Below are 13,860 nucleotides of genomic sequence, written 5' to 3' on the forward strand. Positions count from 1 at the left end.
CTTCAGCGCCTGGGGAGTCATCCTCAATTGGTCTAGAGTGAGTTGAGATTGTCCTTAAACTTCTGTTCCAAGGTAATGCCAGCGTCAACAATGCTGATCTAAAAACCTGACTTTAAAAAAAAAAAGGCACAGAAAGATGAGTGTCGGGGTGGAGAAAAGAGAGAAAATGTTTCCTATGTGAGGCAAGCACAGATATTTAAGAACAGAAACAGCTGAGAACCTTCTGGATCTGGTAATATAGCCGGGGGTGCCCGAATCAAGCCCCTAACAGAGTTGTCTCTTTTCCTGAGAAAACTGAAGTGATGGTGGAGGCTGAGAGTGTTACCCAGTGGCAGAACGCTTGCCTCATATGCACAGTCCCGGGTCCAGTTCTAGCTCCACAAACAAATTAAAATAGTAGGATGGTACCATGACCTGGACGCCAAGGAAAATAGAGTGCCGCTTGTTATTAGCTGAACACAGAGTGCTCCACAACTGAGTTATAGAGCGAATCCTGCTTCTTGGGCTGTGGCCGCTGTCATCCCGTCTAGTGGCTATGAACCCTGATTGTTGTCAGACTCCTCACGAGCTTTATGAATATCTAATGGCCAAGTTCCAGCCAGCCAGAGAGTCTAGGTCTGTGGGGTTTACAGGACACGGTGGTTGTCAATGGTTCTCCAGGTGAATCCAATGTGAACCATGGCGAAAGCATTAATCTAGTAACATTCAAAACACCATAGTTTATAACACACTATACATTGAGCAAGTACATGAATGCCGGTCATTAGATTTTATATTTATAAGCCACCTAGCAGTCCCATCAGTAATTAGCACTATATCCTCATTAATTTCCCTCAAGAAAAAGGACGCAGTGGAAAATGAGTATTTGGAGCTGACAAAATGCAAGATACCATATATACTGTAGCTAGTCCTTGCATCGGTCATTAGTTATGATTCCCATTTTATAGATGAGGAAACCAAGGCTTGGGAGAGGGCACAGAGCCTAGACTGTTACCATTAACAAGTTTCAGAGCATAACTTCAAACCTAAGCCTGTCCCTCCTCAGAACTCTGCACATACTACACAAACCCATTTTGTCCCTAAAGAGGCATGCTTGCTCACTGGTCAGAGCTATACATGAGTAATATGTGTTGAGTACACAGGAAAGGAGGCAGTGATGAGCAGAACAAACATCGCCCTAGCATCAGGGAGCCTACATTCCAGAGACGATATGAGCGAAGTATCAGAAGTTGCCTTTGAGGGGGAATTGGACCAGTTCCCTGAAAAGAAAAGAAATAATGACCAAAATAAATAAATAAATAACTTGTCTTTCTGCATTATTACTGAGCCCCTATGCAGGACCAGGTAGGTCTATCATTGAATTGAGGCCAGTGTTAACAGCAAAAGCAATCTACTCGCGTGATGTCTGGATACCTTCCAGATGGTGGGCTTTAACTGGAAATCGCGCCAGTGTGTTGAGGAGCAGAGGAAGGAAGAGCGTGGGATCAGTTCCTCTGGCTGTGGCAAGGATACGCCCTTATGTTCCTCTCCTCACTCCACCTATAACTGAAGATGATCGCATAAGACCACAACAAGTGTGACAAACGGAATTGCACAGCCTGGGTCTTGGGGGGCTGGTTCTCAGTGACAAGCTTCCTTGTTGAGTCACTAACCTTGAGCAGCCATTCACGTGATAGGGCAGGGTTCAGTCCCCTCCCTCCCGAAGAGAGAGGAAGCCCAGTTATTATATTGAACACTGGAGATGCAATGGAGGGAAAATGATCTGGAGTAGAGTCACACTGTAACTTCAGTGAAGCAGAGATGGTTCTGAAATTACATTTCCAGAAAGTCAGCATAGGGTCAGAGGTCATTCCCCCCCCCCTCCCCCCCCCCCCCCCCCCCCCCCCCCGCCAAGCCATGAGGAGTAGAAATCGCTCTAGTTCTTCTTTTTATTTCATCCCAGGAGATGTTCTACCTGCCTCACCCACCCTCCTGGTGACTGAAAATAGTAAGCAGAGGGGGTTGGCTGCCAAAAGAACAAGCCGTTCTTTTCTGTCTCCCACGGATATTTCGGGAGCAGGGACTTAGAATTATGAAACTCACAGAAAAAAAAATAAACATGAAAAGATACTGAAATTATTATCATGTAACACCAGAAAATATTTTTTCCCACTCTCCCATATTGTCCTTATATAAAACACTATTTTTGCCACCAGAAATGAATTTTCCCTCATGTGGGCAGACATGCCTTGTGCTTCCCAGATGCAGATGCAGGCACGTGGGAGGCCGGGATGAGTTTCTGATAGTGTGCCAGGGTAATGGAGACATCTCCCAAAGACGACTGATTTTGTAGGTGGCCATCTGTGGAGTTTGATGTGCTCCTTTGGGAACTTAGCTGCTGGGATTTTAATATTAACCCCATTATTGGTTGGGACCCTATTCTTCTATATCTCACACACGATATAAGCATCAAGACCACAGCGGCTCTGGGTCATAGGTTACAGGATGAGAAACCAGAGAAAAGATGTGGACTGAACAGTGAGGCTACATGGCCAAGTAGAGTCACGGATTGGAATATTTGCGCAGTCCCAAGTTAGAATTTTCCCGGGGCTAGGAACCAAGGCACGACTGAACCCTCATATAAGTAGACAGTCATAATCAAGAAACAGCATGGGTCACAGTTTGCATCCTGGACAGAAGCTGAGAAGGTATGAATGTAAGGAGGCTGAAAGTTGTGAGCTTAAGGTCATAGACAGAAGCTAGCAAATCCATGGAACTAGGGGTAGGGTCTATATCTGTTGTGTAAACATTGATCTACATTGGTTGTGTGTGCATGACATATACACAATAACCACATGTGTGTGTGACAGATGCCTTATGTGCATCATCTCACCTATTCATGCAACGTGTGTAGGAGGTGGGTAACCGTGGAAAATCCCAGCTTAAGTGTGAGAGTTAGGATGACTTGCTCAAGATCAGGATTCTAACTCAGGACTGGGTCTGTAGCTAGTATACATTCCATGTTGACTTGGCAAGCTAAAAAACAAAAAAACAAAAAACAAAAAAACAAAAACTCAACTAAAATTCTAGCCACCAGTAAGCGAAGAAATGGGCTAAAGTGAGTCCCTTTACCCCATCTGACTTCATCAGTAGTCCTCCTGAGGCAGGATGCCTTGGACCCTGCTGGTGATAGGCAAACAGAGCATTGAATGGGCAAAGAAGAAGGTAAGCATATCTGCACTAACGTGTCAGGAGAGGTACAGAGAAAGAGCAAGGCAGGAAGGCGGAAAGGACAGGGCCACAGCCTTTGGCTAACAGGTATTGACTGGCATGCCTATTACAGGCTGGCTATTTCTCTAGGTTGGGTGCTACCTTCATAGACACTGGAAACGTGTGTCAGTGAGGGACTGGCCTTAGAACTGCTTTGAGTCAGTAGAACGATGAGCAAGCTCTATGTGTGGGCAAAACTTAAAGGTGGCAGCTTTTCTGAATGAATAACGTTCAGTGCCCCTGTGGTATTGTTGGGAATATTTATCGTGTGTATTTGGAAGGTAGCATTGATTTCTTAGGAGACCTAAGTAGTCACTTTCATCTAATCGTAAGTCATATCTAACCAGTTAAAATAGAATATGCCCTTGGCAGGAGTTTCTGAGACGGGGTCTTTTTGATTTGGCTTTATCATTTCCAAGATGATTCAGAGGTTTGCTTATGAATCTGGGTGTTGGCAAGTCTCCAAACGGGTGCTGCCGGGAGCTGTCTTGCTTAGCTAGGATGGACTTCCAGAGCTGCAGCACCCTCTCTCTCCCATTTATGAAAGGAACTGATCTTATCATGGTTGAAAATTGCTTCCTGGACCAAGGATTCATTCATCCTAAAGAGGAGGCATTTTCCTAGCATCCTAAGCAAGGACTAGTGACGAGATTTGTCCAGCTGCACTAAGAGCTGTGCAGAGGTTGGGAGAGGGCCGATAATGGCCCCTCCCAAAGTCCAGCTTTCTTACATAAGTAAAGCAATGTTGTCGCCACCAGGCTGCCTGGTTTTTAATTGTTTGCATTTTTTTTTTTTTTCAAAACCAGGAATCGAGCTAATCTGTGAAAAAGACATTGACCTGGCAGCCCAGGTGCAGGAGCTCCTGGAGTTTCTCCACGAGAAGCAGCATGAACTGGAGCTCAATGCGGAGCAGACCCACAAGCGGCTAGAACAGTGTCTCCAGCTGCGGCACCTTCAGGCTGAGGTCAAACAGGTGAGCCTGCCTGGCACCTGCCCTCTTGAAGGGAGGCACAGAGAGCCACGGGCGTGCCCTCCGAGTAACCCAGCCTTAGGAAAGAAGCTGGGGTGTAAATTAGTTGGATTGATTGCTGCAAGCCTGGCTGTTGTGACAAAAGGCCCCGTGGGACAACGGCTCAAACTATAAATGCATTGTTCCGGTCCCATCCTGTAATCTAGGAACATTCCAGAGGCTTCTTGGTGCTCTTCCCTGAATCTGTTCTCTCCTTTCCTGTGCTTGATGCTGTCACCTATTCCATGAGAAATAGAAATCCTTTCTCAGGAAACGCATTCCACCGTAGAGTCAGGTTGATCTCCTTGGGGCACCTCTGTGCCTTGTCCAGCTCCTGACATAGAACTGGTAAGGAACGACTAAGTGGTAGCAATTCTCATTATTCCCAGTGTGTGTACGGTTATTAGAATAACACTTTGGGAACTGAGCATATTGCTCCATGGGTAAAGTGCTTCCCGCACAAACACAAGGGACTGAGTTTGGACCCCCAGAACCCACAAACAAGGCAGGTATAGCAGAGTGCATCCGCAGAGCAAGGATGGGGTGGGGGCAAGTCGAGATAGGCAGATCCTTAGAACTCACTGGCTAGCCAGCCTAGCTGAACTGGTGAGCTCCCAGGTCCCTGAGCTCAGAAAACAGTGTGGGAGTGTGGGGGCTGGAAAGGTGGCTCGGTAGTTAAGAGCACTTGTTGCTCTTGCAGAGAATGCATGTTCAGCTCCCCGTGTCCACGTGGAAAATGGAGAGAAATTGAGGAAGACACCAAACATCAGGCTCTGGCCTCCATATGCTCACACACAAACACACACACACACACACACACACACACACACACACACACACACACACACACACGAATACATACATATGTATCATGCAAGAACATTTTCTTGCCATGTAAAAGTTAATGTTAAAGGGGGGGGGGGGGGTTTGCCGGGTGGTGGTGGTGGCGGCGGCGGCGGCGGCGGCGGCGGCGGCGGCGGCGGCGCACGCCTTTAATCCCAGCACTCGGGAGGCAGAGGCAGGAGGATCTCTGTGAGTTCAAGGCCAGCCTGGGCTACAGAGTGAGTTCCAGGAAAGGCGCAAAGCTACACAGAGAAACTCTGTCTCGAAAAAACAAAAAAACAAAAACAATAAAGGGGGGGGGGTTCTTGCACAAGGAATTATACCAAGCATTTTACTGGATGACATGCTCAGACCTCCAGAAATGTGTCCACAGTGACACAGTTGTAAATGTTGTCGTCATCCGAAGACTAAGAAACAGTTATTATAAACCGTGGGTGGAGGCGTCTCTTGGACAAAGTGAGACTGAGGGAATGAAACACCAGTAGTTCCTCTTCTGTGTGCCTCTCTGTGCCCAGCAGCCTTCACGACTTCTCCCTGAGGCAGACACTGTTTCCGTTTTTTCAGAGGAGGCCACTAAAGCTTACAGGGTCCCCAGACGATGGTCACAACAACGAAAGAACACAGCACCACCCTCCAGGGGTCTAGGAATGCCTTCCTGCAGGGCAGACACCACCTTCCTTCAGTGGCTGCTGCCGCCTGCTCCACCCTCTCCTAAGGGACCCAATGTCCAGCTGCTTGGGCCAAGCTCCACCTCCAGAGTTATTCTAGGTGGAGAAGCATCTTCTACTCTTAAACATTTTTTTCTTATGGGCAGTGGTGACTGGAGCTTAGATTGAAATCAACTAAGTGAGCATAAACGTCAAATACAAAAATGTATTTAACTATTGCTTAGTCACTTACCTTTAGGGTGGCCCCTGCTGACGCTTATGTCACACTTGTTACATACAAACTTGTTACAAGGTTGTCATGTTGGATGAAATGATTTCCATTCCCCCTCTCTTCCAATCCACACTCAGCAGGAGCTCACACACGTGTGCACTGAAGATCTAGGAGTCACACACCTGGCCTGGTCACTGAGCCACCTAGCCGTTGTCAGCCTAACCATACCAGGGTGCCACCTGAGCCTCCAGGAAGACCCATTATTCATACGGAGGACATGGTGGGAAAGCCAGCAGGCTGAGACTAGGGACATGTATGCAAACGTGTGTACAAATTGTAACGCTCTCAAAAGTCATGGCAGGTGCGTTATTTTCATATGGAAGAAAAGAAAGATCTTACTTTTTAAGAAGGAGCCCCCCAGGGAAAGTATTGTCTACAAGTGAGAAAACTGGGGTGCGGTAGGGTTAAAGCACAGCAGGGGCCTCTTGAGTTGTTAGCTAGAACTACTTGAGTTGTTAGCACCTTCAAAATCCGGGGTTTTCCTCCACAGGGCCCCAGGAGAGAGCCAACAGCTGAGCACAGTGCTTCTGTGGCCTCACCATGTCTAAGAAGATGGGCAGGGGTAGCTTAGGCTCCACAGAGAGTGGAGCATGTCAAAGTCTACCTGTGTGGCCATGCGGTCCTTTTCATGAGCAGCAGATGGCAGGAATGAACTTTCAAACAAGGCAGAGAGCAGAGCGTTGCTGTTGGACTTGGAAGAAAACCCTCAAGTTCTGGTTTTCTTTTGTTTTATGTATCGTTCCAGCATCAATGAATATCTGTATGATGTACTCCCATTCATAATTCTGAGAGGACAGAATTGCTTTCTGTGGGTGCCTCTCAGAGGCATGGCATGGATGACTCACAGGGGAATCGTAGTTCAGATCTACATGAGGATGAAAGCTCTCAGGAGGCAGAGGCAGGTGGGTCTCTCTGAGTTCGAGGCCAACCTGGTCTATAGAGCGAGACCCAGGGCAGCTGGAGCTACACAGAGAAACCCTGTCTCGAAAACAAAAATCAAGCAAACAAGCATACAAACAAGGATGAATGTTCATTCATCTGACTCTCAGGAAACCCGCAACAGCCTTTACTGAGGACAGCACCGGGGGACTGCTGCTTGGTTAAGCCAGCACGCCTCGTTCATCAGGCTTGTTTTCCTTGTCAGGACAGGCTCCTTCCTCAAGGATCCATCTGATCCAGTGTCAGAGGAAGCATTTGTGTCTGATGGAAATTGATAGAGCAGGAAATGCTGATTTCTAAGCAGTTGACACTTGGAAAAGGGAGTTAATTTAGATGTCAGTATTGATCAGTGAAGCTAAGTTCAGATGCAGGCTTGAGAAGAGAGAGAAAGGAGAGAGAGGGAGACCTTAAGTGAAGTGCCATTAATGGAGCCAAAAATGGGAGGGAACAACAGTGTATTATGATATAGCTCTGTTGTTGGAGCTCATGCATTAAAGGTTTAGATTTGACTGTGTGTGGCCATCATAATCTTAAGTGTAGTTACCTGGAGATTATATTAAGGTGACGCTTTGAAGAATGAAGAATTTGTAGACATTAGATGGAAATTTATCTTAGTTATTCCACACAAATGAAATTGATGAATGCCACTGGTCTCTTCCTTAGTAATCACATATATCTGAGCTAGGCAGTACACACACCTCTGGAGAAACACAGCCCATCAAGGGAACAGCTGCACTGATCACAGCGCACGATCCAGGTTCCCAGGCCACCTGCACACCTCCCAGATTACTCTGCAGACCACACGGACTTCTCTGGTTTCTTCCAGGAAAATGACTGCTTGTGGTAAAGATGACCTCACATCTATCAGATAAATTCAGGATGTTTGGGGAGGTAGATGACTTAATGGCATAAGAGAAAATGCATTTCCATATGTACTCCTGCAAAGCACTGTATTTAACATTTGAACTGAGCTAACGTGGATTTGTAAAATACTGGATTGCTTCTTTGAGCCAAATCCAGCCAGAATTTGCTTATGATCAGGGTAGACACTCAAAACAAAGAAAAATAGTACCCTGCCCTTGTACTTCTGTGATGAATACTGTGTTCAGTTTTGATGACTGAATGTCAGGGTTAGTAGGGAGCTGGGGCAGGGTCAAGTGAGAGGAACAAATGCACGTTGTTTCCAAGTGGAGATAATTAGGAGGCCATAAGGAATATGGACACAGCCTATAAGACCATAAACGATGAACACACGCAACCTCATGAACTTTCAGAACTAAGGAATTCTGAAGGTAGACATCTAGGAGCCAAGAAGTTATTTTGTGGTTGGAGTTGCAGAAATAATGGTGCCTTAAGAGAGGTCATCTACGGTGACAATTCAGCCAGTTGCCTTGAAGACAACTTTATGGTAGGCATGACCTGGAGGACAGTCATCTGTAAGCCATTTCTCCAACCTACAAGAGAACCAGTCTGGGCTGCCCAGCTTCAGGGCATCATCAATTGCAGATAGCCATTGTCTCCTCCTGGTTTTAGCTTATCTGAGCCCTGTTTGACCTAGGGAAATAATAGGCCTGTGTTTTTAGCTCTCTCACTAAGCAAAGAAAGACTAAGCTGAATTTTTGGCCTAGCACTTCAGTCCCCAAACAGTGGTATTCTTCCCAGTCTCTGGTTTCTACATATTCAGTTTCTTTCCTAAGCCCTGTGGTTGGAGGGACAATCTTTGGGTTTTAAAGAAGTGTGAGTTGTTAGAACAGGAAAGGACCTTTAAAGATACCTGTCTCCATTAAAGTCTTGGTTACTTTCTCCTTGCTGTGATAAACTACCCTGACAAAAGAGAAAGGGTTTCTCCTGGTTTACAGTTCGAGGGAGCTACAGTCTATCATGGTGGGAAAGCATGGCAGCAGGCAGAAAAGGCCTCAGCACTCAGGAAGCTTGATGTGAACAAGAAGTGGGTCACTGTTTAATGTCTGAGGACCACCCTGTAACCCACCTCCTCCCAAACGGTGTGGTGGGAACCATCTTGGAACGAAGTGTTCACACTCATGAGCCCGTAAGCCATTTTACATCCACAACACTAACCCATTAAGTAAATTGTTACTGCAGTTGATTGGTGTGAAATGTTACTATTGTGATTTGAAAAAAAAATGCTTTCACATTACAGATTTTATTTTTAGCCTAGCCCTTTTGTTCAGTGAAGGAAAGTATGCACATTTCACAGGTGAGAACACTGACCTCTGATTAAATGGTGTTTCCAAAGTCACAGTTGGACATTAATAGAGCCAATATTTTCTCATTTTAGTTACATACAGTATTTTTCCTACTACCTGGCACACACTTGGATGCTCAGGGGATAATAGCTAGCAAATTTAACAAACCAGAAGAACAGAAAGAGCCTCATAACAGAAAGTTACACCAACAGTGATCTGAGCACAAAGAATAATGATAGCAACCTAAGAAACTAATCCTAGATTAAAATGGTGCCAACAAGTTCACTTAAATAACTGAATAAAGTTAAATGACTTTTTCTTCTCCTTGGGAGAATTATAACTGAAGAATCACAGCATGACCCATCTTTGCTCCAAACTGAAAATCAAAACTAGTACCCACACAATCGTTATCATCAAGCTTAACGTTCCCTGGTGCTTTGCGTCAGCCCTGTGATGCCAGAAAGAAAGAGAAGGTTATCCAGACATGGATGAGAACACTGGAGTTCAGGGAAGCTGAGCGATCTTCCAAGGAAGGGACAAAGTTAGGCTTCCCGACTTCAGGTGTTATGCTGCGTCTGCTCATTAGGCCAGCTCTGCTTCCAGAACTGACTCAGCGCTTAGTTCCAGCCTGGATTACAGCCATCGCATAAACTTCCATGCATTTCTGTATTCCTAAAGTCAGATCTTTAGGACTCTGCAGTCCTAGAATGCCTTTGTACACAGTATTTTGGAAATACAGGTGAACAAGAATATGTTAGGATTTATTGAAAGAAGTAGATACTCAAATATGTGGCATTACTGGTGGGAATGCCAGTAAATGAGTATCCCCACCACTGTAGTAGCTACAACTGACCTGCCTGGAACTAGAGGAACATATTCTAGCAAGACTCAATGAGGACTAGACTAACATTGACTTGTAATGCACATGTAGAAGGTGTTTTGATGACATCCACTAGTGAGTCTCCAAAGCAAGCAGAAAGCAGTGAAACATGGTAGAGAGACATAGTTCAAAACATACAATATGAGCTCCATTTTCCAAAGAGACAAAGAATTTGGCCATGCAGTCTATGAATGCATGGACCCAGATTAACAGGCAGTTTTTGAAAGTCATTAGCACCTCTAACCAGCCAGCCACAGTCCACCAGGGACAACAAGGATTTTACACATACATGCTGAACAGTTATTTCCTGCAGCTAATTACAGATTGGCATCTCATCCACAATCTGCCAGATTGGCCATGAGTTAACATCTCAATCCAAATCACCCAGCTCCAGCAGGATTTATCCCTCGTGTTATCTATGCACAATAAAGTGTCACTCAGTTTCTGCTTGGGAATGAAATTTGCAAGATACCTATGAGAGTTATGGGTCAGGAGACCAGGCCTAGTATTCTCCAGTTGTTCAACACAAGAAAGTGAAGGGAAATAAAAAAAAAGCTTAAGAACAAACCTGGAATAGATTGTCGTGTCTTCTTTATAAGGAGTGACATATGGATGGTATTCACTGATTTGAAATTTCAGAAGAATTTATTTTCCTCACCAAGAAAGAGTCACAGTCTCCCTAGAAAAGAAGATGCTTGGCAGTGTTCTTGTGACCACACACCAGGTAGGTCTAGAGCCTAGGTCTTCCCTCTGGAGTGATTATTTGTGCTTAGCCTGATAACTGCAACATTCCTATTTCCTTGATCTCTCTCGACTCTGCTGGCTCTTGCTCCCTCTCTCCTGATACTTTCCACTTCAGGTTTTTTTTTTCCCCCAGTACTTATTAGGTAGGAAACCTAGAAGTGGTATTCAGGACACTGGGTAATTGATGCTGGTTATGTTACTCTCCCGTTTGCAAATGATCTGCTCTGTGAATTTTGCTCCTTTTCTCTGGCCTTGCCTGGAGTTGTTTGCTCCCTGGAGCTTGTAAGCTCTTGTTATGTAAGGTGGATGGAAGCAGTAAGGATCTGCTGCTCACACGTGACCTGGGTAATCTTCATGACTCTCAAAACATTACTGTGCCACAGCTATTACGTGAACCATGTGAGATTCAAATTTGATGAGAAGATTGCTCTAGACTTTGGGGAGTTCACATTTTTAAGAGGGAGGTAAGATTGTTTCTAACAAGAGGGGTGAGGTGTAGACGAATTCAAGAAGTTGTTATTGGAACTGGGCCCTTTAAAAACAAAGAGTAGGGGAAGGGGACGCAATAGGATCAAAATATATGATATGAAATTTTCAATAAATAAATAAAAACAGATAGAAAAAGATACTAACAATTGGAATTTATGTATACCATTCTCTGGTCTAGAAAGAACCAAAGGCATGCATAAAATACAGCCATATGAAGCAGTGTTAATTAATTTGGTGGGGACATTGGGACAGCAGGATGATAGATACAAGGAGGAAGTGACATGTGGAGCTGAGAATATATCTGATCCATACAGTACATGCCTTATGACATCAGACACTGGGAAGATTGGGACAATAACTGGGTGAGGTCCTTGCTATATCTTCTCCCTAACAGAGACTCGAAGATAGCCCTTTGGAGTGCCCATAGGGAAGGCTACAGCTCTGGAGAAACTGCTGAGGGCCATTTACCTGTGTGCTTGTCCCAACTGCCTAGGTTCTGGGATGGATCCGCAATGGAGAGTCGATGCTCAACGCCAGCCTGGTCAATGCCAGCTCTTTGTCGGAGGCGGAGCAGCTGCAGCGGGAGCATGAACAGTTCCAACTAGCCATCGAGGTAACACCCAAATCTGGATGCATTGTCTGCTGTTCCCCTTTTTGCCTCTGGGCCTCAGGTAGAATGGCCGTCTGGGCTGCCAGCATTCCCTCAGGTGGTAGTGCTCTGGTTCTTTCTGGTGGCATAGTGCAGGAACTGCCTTCACACTCAGGTATGCTGAGTGCAGGTTTTTTTCTGCCCCCAAGGTATCAGGAGTCATCTCTTCATACTTCAAATGAGACTCTTTGCTGCTCCTGGTACCTTAAGGCCCTGGTCCAGTGAGATTTTTACCCAGTACAAACTATGTACCTGGTGAGAAACACAAAGCTAAAAGGTCACAGGGCTTCCAATGGAAGACATGAGAAATGAGAATAAACAGGTGTGCAGGTCAATAGGAAAGTGTAATACTTTTAAACACTTGGATTCTAGGTTAGAATCTGGCTTTTGACAGGGAGAACAAGGGTTGCCGCAGACGGTACCATATAGTTTGCATGGTGAGAGAGGCCGTTCAGTAGTGCCGGCAGCAGCCATGTTTGAAGAAAAAACTGCAACCGGAAATGTACCACCTGGGACTTTTTAAGAGCTGATTTTAAAAGAAAATTCCACCGAGGATAAAGTCATGTTGCCTTGCTTTAAATAATCCCTTCAATTATCTTCCTACTAGGACCCTCTCCTCCCAAAGAGTCTTAGCAGATTGCTTCACAGTGGTGGCTGAGGAAGAATAGAAATGGGGTGTGGAACTATATTAAAATCAAAATAAGTTCAGCACCAGTGGGGAAAAAGGCAAAGAATAAAAAATCTCAGATCCTTGCTACATGTGGTTCAATGTAGAACTTTTCCTACTTCTGAGTGTAGAACTTTGCCTACTTCTGAGTGTGTGGGAACTACAGCGGGGCTGTTTCCTTTTAAAATGACCACCAGCAAAGCTTTTTACATGATGGTGGCTGAAACATAATGAATTTTAATTATCTCTGCTCATAAATATCTTTCAATGTAGCAATGCAACTGATGGCTAGCCTGTTATTAACTAATATTAATTAATTGAATTCAGCCATTTAATTGTCCAGAAGCCATCCTACATGAATATAAACATGGTGTTAAGATGAATGTTGTGTTTCCATAGATACTTGATATCTTCTTAGGGACTATTGTTAGTCCGGGGTTTGAGACTGAAAAGCAAACAGTATGGTACACATAAGAGTATAAGCAAGTCACTTGCTACAGAAGAGTTACCCAGAAGCAAGCACTTTTATATCTGTTACAGTTGACTGGCACTCCCAAATCAATGGTGGTGAAGCTCCTCAGGAGAGATCTAGATTGGGGTTATAATCAGGTACTTAGTGGTCAAGTGTCTACAGCAGTGGTTTTCAAACTGTGGGTTGAGATTCCTTTGGGGGTCAAAAGACCCTTTCACAGAGGTTGAATATCAGATATTTACATTGCAGTTTATAACAGTAGCAAAATTATGATTATGAAGTAGCAACAAAATAATTGTATGGTTGGGGATCACCACAACATGAGAAACTGTATTAAAAGATCACAGCGTTAGGAAGGTTGAGAACCACTGGGCTATAGACTTAGGCAGCAGACTAGGGGTATAGCATGAAGCTGTGGGGGATTTGAGATAACTCTGGTCGTCTTCCTCCTTGAATATAAATATTTGGATTGAGTAATTACATTTCCCGTCTCTTAATCAAATATCTGACGAGTCAGGGCAAGTGTCAAAGCACACCAGTGTAGCCCAGTGAACTTTGAGAAGGAGTAGGAAATGTTGCCACAGTGTATTGAAGTACTAAGCTCCATGTGGCTGTGTACGAAGTGCATGTTCAGTTGGAGAAATGCTACTGCATTGCTACACAGTAGAGCATGGCCAAGGATAAATATATCCTAATCACTCCTAGGGTTTTGTGGGGGTATTACTTGAGTAAATAATTGATGCTGAGCTATAGGTCACTAAGCTATAGGTCAC

General features: G+C 44.8%; 1 protein-coding gene across 2 annotated transcripts in view; it reads left to right on the plus strand.

Moving 5' to 3' along the window:
* Positions 1 to 13,860, plus strand: part of Kalrn (kalirin RhoGEF kinase) — a 604,693-nt gene that overhangs the window by 337,279 nt on the left and 253,554 nt on the right. For both annotated transcript variants that reach the window (XM_059277711.1, XM_059277712.1), the window contains exons 15-16: positions 4,056 to 4,222; positions 11,793 to 11,912. In XM_059277711.1, coding sequence (XP_059133694.1) covers positions 4,056 to 4,222; positions 11,793 to 11,912 — 287 coding nt within the window. The remainder of the gene's footprint in view (positions 1 to 4,055; positions 4,223 to 11,792; positions 11,913 to 13,860) is intronic.

The sequence above is a fragment of the Peromyscus eremicus genome, chromosome 12 (assembly GCF_949786415.1).
Source record: "Peromyscus eremicus chromosome 12, PerEre_H2_v1, whole genome shotgun sequence".
In the NCBI taxonomy this organism is placed as follows: domain Eukaryota; kingdom Metazoa; phylum Chordata; class Mammalia; order Rodentia; family Cricetidae; genus Peromyscus; species Peromyscus eremicus.